We start from the raw sequence: 10,665 nt of genomic DNA on the forward strand, positions 1-10,665 counted from the left end.
TATTATCTATTATTTATTATTATTTTAATAACCGGTTCGGTTCGGTTTTTATCGGTTCGGTTGGGAGGTATAACCGGAACCAAACCATTTAGATCGATTCGGTTTTTAATTTTTCGGTTTCGGTTTCGGATCGGTTTTCTCCGATTTTTCCCGGTTTCGGTTCGGTTTCGGTTTCAAATCGATTTTTTCTCACCCCTAACTATTAGCATCAATCAATCAAATCATATTCATAGTAATACAGTTATTACATGTCTCTCTCTGCTTTCTTTGTCATTTTACCAGTCAACTTACGGATATAAAAATGTTTTTTAGTACAAAGTACTCTAACTAATGGCTCAAAAATCAAAATTGTACCAGAAATATACATGATGAGTTGTTTATACTATTACTCCCTCCGTCCCACCAGATTCTTTACAGTTTCCTTATTTGGCCGTCCCACCCATTTCTTTACATTACAAAACTTTCCTAAAATAGTTAATGGGTCCCACCACTTTCTCACTTTTTCTTCCTTTTCACACTACTTTTACTCCACCAACTCCCTTTTATATATTAAAAATCAATGGGTCCCACCACTTCACCCACTTTTCCTTCTCTTTTCCACTACTTTATACATATTTCTTAACCTCCGTGCCCAAACCCAATGTAAAGAATTGGGTGGGACGGAGGGAGTAATTTGGTGTAGAGTTTTTTTTTTATGAACTTTTGAAAACTTTGAAACCGAAAAGCAGTATTTTCTTTCTAAAATTCTATTAGTACTACTTAGCTTAGTTAGATTTTATTCGGTTACATATGAAAGTCATATAATTATATTTTAGAGCGAGAATTTCTTATTTATTAAATTCAATATAGATTGTACATGTTTGTTGAATACTTTATATAATTATCTACCACAGAACTAAATGTACATAATCCTACCCGACACCATCCCCTAATTTGAAAAATCATATCCAACAAATATTTATGGATTTTTCTTTCAAAAATTAATACTTCTTCTTCTTTCTTTACATTTTTTTGCATTGCTCGACACGCATATTAAGGCGCATATAAAACATATTTCCGTAACTTCTTTATGAGAGTATTAGAATGCGTGCCGAGTCTCCGTCCTCCAATGTAAACAATTGAGGGGGCAGAGGTAAGTACTCCCTCCGTCCCCTTTTATATGTCCATTTTTGCTTTTCGAGAAGTCAAATTGACCAACTTTTGACTAAACATTACGAGTTATCTACTTAATATTTCTAAAATTTGAAAGTAGCATATTAAAATAGATTCAATATACTTTCTAATGATATAATTTTTATTATTTTTTTCAATTATTAAGATATATGTAAAGTCTAATCAAAATATAGTCAATTTGACTCGTAAATAATCAATTTGATTTGTGTAAAAGCGGCAGGAGAGAGTAATTAGTTTTGAAGGGAAGTAGTTTTGATGATTCGTTGGTTGTAATAATTTTACTATTGTAACGAAGTGTACGTAGAGGCATAGGTAAGACGTGACGTGTAGGGGGAAAACGTGCAGGGAAAAAACGAGTAGTATACTTCCTCCGTTATATTGTATGTATTACTTTCTCCGTCCCTCTCATTTCTTTACAGTTACTATTTTGGGATGTCCCTCTCATTTCTTTACGTTACCATAAATAGTAAGTTTTTTCATCATTACACCCCCTATCTTCTCCCACTATCTCATATTTAACAATAAAAACTACTATTACACCCACTACTTTCCTCCACTATCTCAAATCTATTATTAAATATTGATGGGTCCCACCACTTTACTCACTTTTCACCTAACTTTACTCATTTTTCATACATTGTCTTGGTCTCCGTGTCCCCCTCCAATGTAAACAATTGAGGGGGACGGAGGGAGTATTACAACTTTAAAAAAATGAATCATTGATTTAATCTTAATTACATAAAAGGAGATAGTATTATAAATGAAAGGTTTATTCTTCTTAAACATCTAAAAAAATTGACTAATATAGAATGAGACAAAATAGTAATTAATTAATCCCCGTAAGAAATACAGTAGCAGCACATCACAGATGCTAAAATCCAAGAGCAATAAGACAAGCAAGTTAGCAAGTTGCCTCTGAAAGCCTGGAGTGAATATGATGTTGCTTGGGTGAACAAAGTGCGAGTCTTTACACTGAGGAGAAAGTCAAGCCGCCCCAGGGCAGGCCCGTGTTCTGTATAAATTTTGTTCATCCTATTCCTGCTCAATTTTTTATAAATAATAATTTTATCTTCACCTCCGATTATTTATTTTATTCCGTCCCATTATCATATAATTTTACAAAAAAATATTTAATATTTCAATGGTAACATATAGACTCATTCATCTTCCTTGTAGGATGGGATCAATATGTGTTCAATGATTAAAATTTTAATATGTGAGCAATAATCAAATCATTGAAATTATTTATGGAACAGAGTGAGTAGTTTTCAAGCTTCAAGATATATGTGTGCCGTTTTTTTGGATCAGGTGATATTACACACTCATTACACTTTTCTTAAGCTCAGCGTGCTTTACACTAATTCACGAGGGATGAAAATAATAGAAATTGATTTATAAGCTTAAGATAATTTGTTAAGGTGATCCATGGACAAGTAGCTAGAACAACCTCTGCTCGCCTTTTTCTGGCAGCGATGCATAAAAGTCCATTTACGCAACTTGATCACTTTACATCCAAAGCTTTGACAGCCATAAGCAAAAAAGTTTCCCCACTTTTATGAGACATTCTTGGCAAGTGATGCAATGCTGCAACATCTACATCCCCCTCAAGTGCAGTTACATCCTGGATGTAAAGCATTCTTCATTTCTTCCACCTTGAATGTCTACCAGATGGCATCGTTTACTAGCCACACTTTGACAACAGCAAGTGAGCCCTGTTATAGCTGCAGACACAAAAAGGGGTCGAGGTCAAATGGGAAATTCTTTTTCTTAGCTCGGGGGAACAACCCAACATCATCTGGTTTACGGCTCCATTTAGGCGGCCATCAAATTATTTTGGTTGAAAAAATATTACTGTTATTACATATGTATTGAGGATCATAAATTCATTTAGACGAGGGCAACATTGCGGTCTAAACATTCACCAAATTATCCGATTTCTCAGTGTCAAATGCTTAAATTTAGTTAGATCTGCCAGTAACTACCAATCTACCATAAATATTCGAGTAACTTGGTGAGAAATGAGGATGAGAGATATATAACCATTGAGAGTCTTTTAAAAAGCAAGATCTCACAATTTGTTACAACTGAGAACACAAAGAGTTCCAAATCTAAACATGAAAAATAGACGTGAAACCAAACCATCCTGGACAATAGAACCGAGCCAAAATTGAAACATTATAAACCGAAATTAAAACTGATTGTGCAGGTTCAGTTACATATTAAAAAACACCTCAAGTACAAAATTTTTAGGCTTTAGCAACCACTTATCACATTATATATTATTATTTTTCAGATATATCACTGTAACATAATTAACATTTCATTTATCATATTTATTATATATAAACAATAAATTTAGACTAGAAAACGATAGTTGAATGAGTCAGACCGCCGGAGTATATGAATTCCAGTCCCCGCATGGACTCTGGACTAATTTTTTCTCGAGGTGAGTCAGAGTTGAACTCATAACCAGGACCACCAGATGATAAACTAGACTAACAGAGCTTGAGGACTAATTTAATTTGATATAATGGCACAAATGTTGGATTCTTTCAGTAATGGAAGAGCAAGCATAACCTTTTCCTTTTTCTTTAAAAGAACAATAAAGGTGAAAGATTAAATTATCAAAGATATTGTAAATTGTAATGTCGGCACAGTAAGATATACTAATCCCTAATTTCACAGCTCCTACCAAGGAAAACGCAAAGTGCAGTTACTCTTGATCAGTTTGAAGTCAAATTAATGTGTCGGTGGTTACGACGAAGATACAATTAAGTGAACATTTAGATCGAACATCAGTTTCAAATTGTTGTTATTATAAGTGGTCCTATATAGTAGATGGGAAATCATCACGGACGTACCTCAAACGGCCACCGCAAGAACCACTATATCGTCCCCAACAGTAACTCAGCTGCTCCACCTTATTACAATAACCCATCAGCACCATCCTCTCAGTCTCAGCCCAGCAGCTCAAGTAGCAGCGACATGGGGTTATCTCTGCCTTATGCTCATGTTGACTCCAATTTGCGTGCTCTCGCCGGCCAGGCCGAGGGCTTTGGACGCTGCGCCATTGGTGGCCTTCACGGTCCCCTCTATCACGTCACCACCCTCGCAGGTTTCTTTTTTTTTTTTTTTTTTTTTTATATATTAATAATGAATCTATCATCTCATTTTATAGCTATCTAGTCTTAATTCAATGACTAATTGACTAACTGGTATAGGGATTCTCAAGTTTTGTAAGTAACTGTTTGTTAGGGTTAGGTCAGTAAGATTATATTGTTGTTGTTGGGGTTAATAATCGGTTATTGATTAATTTAACAATGGTATAGCCTTGTTTTTGGGTCAAGTTTACAAGGACTGTTAGCAATGTGGCATGTAAGATGACTTAACGATGATATGACTAGTTATTTACGCATATTGGGATTTGGGGGTATGTAAAAGGGTGTTTAGTTGATGATAGAATTAGGGATGGGAACGAAATTGAATCTGATCAGTCTAGTGAGGTGTGCATTATAATTCAAATTTTATAAATTCTTTAACCAAACATTAATCATATGGATGAGATTTCAATTCCTTTTGAGAGGATCTATTAAACTGGAAATATATGCCCCCAAAATAAGTTGTGCTCACTTTATTTAACTGTATGGGGTTTAAATATATAGGCATTGATTGGTTAAAGTGTAGTGAGTTAGTTTTGTTTTCTACGTGACAATGGACTGTATACATTCTGCCAGATGACGGGCCTGGATCACTTCGTGATGGATGCCGCAAAAAGGAACCTCTCTGGATTGTTTTCGAAGTTTCAGGCACCATAGAGCTCTCCTCATACTTGAATGTGTCATCACATAAGACCATAGATGGGCGGGGGCAAAAGATTAAGCTCACTGGAAAAGGCTTGAGGCTGAAGGAATGTGAACATGTAATTGTATGCAACTTAGATTTCGAAGGTGGTAGGGGACATGATGTGGATGGTATTCAAATTAAACCTCATTCGAAACATATATGGATTGACCGTTGTAGCCTACGTGATTATGATGACGGTCTGATTGATATCACAAGGGAAAGCACAGATATTACTATCTCACGGTTAACTAATCTACTCTATTAAGAGATTGTTTCTGCCATCTTCTTGTATAAATATGCACTCATTGCTCTTATTTGTATGTAGATGCCACTTCTCTCAGCATGACAAGACAATGCTTATTGGAGCAGACGCTTCTCACACTGGTGACAGATGTATTCGCATTACCATACACCACTGCTTTTTCGATGGGACCCGACAGCGGCATCCTCGTGTTAGATTTGGGAAAGTACATCTGTACAATAATTACACTAGATACTGGGGAATATATGCTATATGTGCTAGTGTAGAATCACAGGTTTTACTTCTATCAATATCTAAATTTTGTTCTCGGAACTTATTTTAAATGATTATGTCTTCTCAGTTTGACTTGAAAAACATATTTTTCTTCAGATATACTCGCAATGCAATATATATGAAGCAGGACAGAAGAAGGTGGCATTCAAATATTATACTGAGAAGGTGCAGAATGTTGTACTTATTTCCATAGCATTAGTCTTGCATCGTGCAGTTTTCTGTTTGTGTTTGTGTGTGTTTGTTATTTGTTGGCTTTATGCTGAGAATTAAAATTTCATGGTTACTGGACTCCATTAGTTGTTATATTAGTAATGTTAAGAAATAAAATGAGATCAGCTTATTTTAGTTGTGTCACATGTTTCAGTAACTTGTGAAGTTCTCAAATGTGAGTGAATGTAGATTACCGAAGGGGCAGGGTTTAATTGGGAAATAAATAAAAAATGATGCTGTTTCCAGCGGCCATTATGCAGCTCGCCAGCTCATGATCTAAACTAATATGACGTTCTTGAGAATGTGATGGAGAGAAATTCGGAAGGGAAGCTTGAATAGAGAATAACTACCTTTGTCCCCTTTTGTTAGTCATTCAACTGTAACATCTCACATCAGTTAGATAAACAGTATTTGGGGCCTTTATAAGCACAATCAAACAACTAATGTATGCCAATTTGCTAGCACTTTTGGACTGACCTTGATGGGTTGTTGGGTTCGGTTAAGTCCAGTTGTGGGCTTGGTATGTTAGCTTGAAAAAACATAGTAATTGCATATAATTTTGCTATAATGCATATTTTATCAAACTTTTGTAATTATTCTTTAAATATGAAATTTAGGAAGAAAAGGTTTAATTGCATCATAAGATATGATAAAGAGAATGGAGATGAAATAGCCTCCAGCCCTCCACTTTATATTTACTCAGAAAAGTGGCATATTGCCTCTATTATATCTTAATGGGATAGACGTTGTGTATGTCCGTAACTTTTCTGTCCTAAAAGCATGTGTACGCACTACCCTGTCACAATGCGAACTGTATACTTCGGCGGTGTAAACAACGGAGTTTGGCTGGTGCTCCACATGGGGTCCCCCATAGGCCATAGGGCTGCAGATTTGGGGGTGCAGTGGTAGCAGAAATCATATAGGAAACCACAGAGAGATGGGTTAAAAACAAAGTTAATGTCAAATTGATAATAATATAAACTTAACACACAATGAATGGTTGAATGAATAGTTTCTTTTATTTATAAATTATTGCTTGGAAACCTGTGACGGTTTCAAAAACTTACACTAGAATAATTATTTTGTCCCTCTAGTTGGTTGAGGATGATTAAGTCATGTACTTGGTTCTGCTTTTCTGAATTTTCTCATCTTTTGTAGAGGGGGGGGGGGGGGGGGGGGGCGCGATTATTAAATTCTAGAGTTCTTCTAGCACTAAGAGAACCTGTCACAGACTCACAGCTCAAACACTCTTTGATAATCAAGTTTCTAGTTTTGTTAATTGATTTTGTCATATATATCATAAAGTATGAATTGATATTTAAAAAAGAAAAAGAAAAAGGATTCTGCATCGCCCACATCTAAATCCATATATTTTCATTTATGTTAAATTCATGTATTCCTGCACTAGGTACCCCATATCCTTGCTTCTAGATTTCTTGGTGACCCGTTAGTGATAAACCATTATGCAAGTCCCTTCTAATATTGCTATTTTACCACATATGACCACTTGATGCTTATATTTTTTGGGATGGACCTTGTCTCACTCTGACTGCTGGTTTCTCTCAAGGCTGGCGACAAGGAAGAAGCAAGTTCTGGCTGCATCATATCAGAAGGGGACTTGTTTATCGCAGGAACCCAACCAGGCCTACTGGACGTGGCAGCCCAACATACCACATTTCATCCTTCAGAATTCTACCCTACCTGGACGGTTGAACCTCCAAGTGATTCTCTCAAGCAAGTTCTTCAGCACTGTTCTGGATGGCAATCTTTACCGCTACCAGCTGATCAGTTACCAGCTGCTAAGCAACAATAAACCTACAGCGATCAACCCTTAATTGCTTCTTAAGTTCTCTTCAAATAAACACTTCAGAAAATATATATATCTACAGAATAAATCTGTCTCTGAATTCTATCGTAGTAGTAAAAGAGTTCTGACACCTTAGTAAGCAGCTTCAAAGCCACACTTTTTATGTAAGTTTTTTGAGTTTATATTTAGGAACATTTGCATCCATATAAACCATGTTTATATGTTGATGAACTGTAAGGTAGTCGTGCTTATTCCAAACCGTGTCTAAACAGTGAAACACTCTATTGGAGTACATTATCGTTTAAACATTGTGTATATATTGATAATGATAATAATACTACTCTCTCCATTTTAATCTACATTGTGTATATATTGATAAGATAATATTACATATTTTTAATTTATATTTTCAAGATCAACTATATCCGACACTTTATTGCGAAGTTAATGAGACTGCTTATCTTTACTGTTCCTGAACTGAATTCCGTCATGTATTGTCCTGTTTTATAGCCAGAATATAAATCTTCCTCTTGTTTATTGCAGTGGTCAGGAATCAGAAGTCAGGAGTCAGTTCCAGGCTAAAATGTGGAACACTCTATGTGATCCAGCAGGGAGTGTTCTGGTTTACAAGGAATAGCTGTCAATAATAAATGCTGATAGAGTTAATAATGCGAAGTTATGTCGGTACAGTTGTCTATTCCATGATTATAATTTAGGAATCAGTAGAGATCAATCAAATGGTAGGTGCCGATACCAAATGTATAGAGAGAGCCAAGTGGAGAGATGTTGACCACCAGAATCTTGTAGGCTGGAGTGGCCATTTGGGAGGGAGAGAACAAGGAGAATCAGTGTCATTCAGCAGTTGTTGCTCCACCATGAAATGTAGATAGAGATATTTCATCTACAACTCCCAGTCCCATTCCCCAACTTGAATCTTGCCGTGCATCTTTTGGCATTTGGAATATGTTCCTCAAATTTTGTACATATATCTTCGATTTGATTATTGATACGTTTCTCAGATTTCGGATGCGGAATTCTTGGACACAGGATACTTGGGGTATAATTTTTGGTCATACCTAGTTCTATCTTTACTTGGAAAATAATACCAGTACTCTAGCGCATTAAGAAAACAACCACCAAAATGATTTTAGACGTTTGCGATAAATGTCCCTTTTGGAATCTTCATGATGTTTTCATCGAAATAGAAAAGTGAAGATTGTATTTAGCAAAAATAATTTCTCCATAATTCAAGCTTTTGTCTGTATGTTGGACTTAGATATGATTCCCCTGGTTAAGCCCTGCCCCCTGCTAATTTGATTCCAATACAATGCACATGGGAACGGGATATGAAGAGTAATACTCCCTTCGTCCCTTTTTAAATGTCCACTTTGAAAAAAAAAATTGTCCCAAATTACTTGTCCACTTCTCTTTTCAAAGCAACTTTTTGTATGTTTTTTCAAAAAATAACAACTTCCAATGTTAGGGATTTGTATAAAAACAAGATATCCAACTAACATTTTCTTAAGATGCGTTATTTTTTCAAAAGTGACAAGTAAAAGGGTACGGAGGGAGTAGCAGTGAGGGCGGTCGAATACATAACTAGCCGGTGCCCCCAGTCCCCCACGTCCATAAGAAATAACTGGTTTTAAATTTCATTTACACAATCAGATGCTGAAGCAGAGTTTCAATATTTATTGATGTTGTTGAATAGTACACTTGTTATGGAAAAATAACTGATAACTCCGATGTTACAGAAATCAGGAATCAGAGCTAATCTGTTACGGGAATCAGACCTAATCGGTTAAGCTACCGATTCAAGGATTAATCGGAAATCGGGGATTAATCGGAGTTAAAATCGGGTTTATTTTAATAATAACATATTATTTAATATTTAGTTATTATTATATTAGCTATTTAGTAACTAATATATTTACTATATTCATAAACTCTATAATTATTCATATTTAAAGTAATATAGTATTTTAATTTTAATAATTTATCACATATACTTCGATTATGAAATATATATAAGGATTAATCGGATTTCAAAAATCGGATCGGTGGCCGACCTTGCAGGGGATTAATCGGGGATTTATCGACTAAATCGGGGATTTTTAGAACACTAAGTCTCGTATAAACATATATTATTCGGGGTTTTTTATGGCGTGTTATGTGAACATTAAATTTATGGATTTGACTTTAATCGACTCCTACTTATATATTGATAAATTTCTCTACATATATAAAATCTATTAAGATACAAAATTATTTTAATTTTTTTTTACATCATTGTGTGTGTTCAGAAATAATTTCAAAATATAATACATAATTTTTGAGGGGTCACAAGGGGTAAAGTAGATGTTAGAAACTAATATACACACTGTTATCTCTCAAACAGTTAAAGTTAACGATAGATTTGGACGGAATAGTGACTAGGGGTTAAAATTTGCACAGAGATGTTAAGCGTAGAGTGCATATTACCACGTTTTAAAGTTCACATACTAAATTATGTTTGGAGCAAATCTAATGGTTACAAAATGTAGTTAACTCTAAACTAAACAATAACGCATAGAGTATAGACTTTATATATCTCAATTCTCATCCAACATTCAAAACGTTTTTCTATCTTTGTGCAATGCAACGAGTCATATCCGATTAAAATATGACTTTGATTTCTTAATAAAAAATGAAATATTTTGTGATAAAATTATAAAAGTTGTCTATTGTAACGGCTCAATTTTTTTTAAATCAATCATATAATGTTATTATATTTGTGAAATCTATTTTTTTAGTAGAAAATCATTTAATAATAAAAAGTCATACAATATCTACGAAAAAAGTCGTGTCGAACAAATATAAAAGAGCAACCATCGCTGATTAATCCATTTTTCATGGAATCACTCGATTTGTTGAAGATTAGATATTTACAAGCACCCTCTTCTTCACATCCGGTTGAATTTGAGCTATCGACAATAATTGCAATCCCTTAGCATCTTTTATCACTAAATCAAAGATCATACTCTCACAAATAAAGGAAAGAGAGAAAAACTAAAACTCTCACCAAAGAGAAAAACTAAAACTCTCACCAAAGAGGTGA

At 34.8% G+C, this 10,665-nt stretch overlaps 1 protein-coding gene across 1 annotated transcript; it reads left to right on the forward strand.

Moving 5' to 3' along the window:
- Positions 1-3,826: 3,826 nt before the first annotated feature.
- On the forward strand, positions 3,827-7,927 carry LOC108219444 (probable pectate lyase 4). The gene is made up of 5 exons (XM_064091894.1): positions 3,827-4,288; positions 4,908-5,259; positions 5,342-5,552; positions 5,648-5,716; positions 7,329-7,927. Exons 1-5 carry the CDS (start codon positions 4,012-4,014, stop codon positions 7,572-7,574), a joined length of 1,155 nt encoding a protein of 384 aa, XP_063947964.1. The 5' UTR covers positions 3,827-4,011; the 3' UTR covers positions 7,575-7,927.
- The last annotated feature ends 2,738 nt before the right edge of the window (positions 7,928-10,665 follow it).

This window comes from Daucus carota, chromosome 4 (genome assembly GCF_001625215.2).
Source record: "Daucus carota subsp. sativus chromosome 4, DH1 v3.0, whole genome shotgun sequence".
Taxonomy (NCBI): domain Eukaryota; kingdom Viridiplantae; phylum Streptophyta; class Magnoliopsida; order Apiales; family Apiaceae; genus Daucus; species Daucus carota.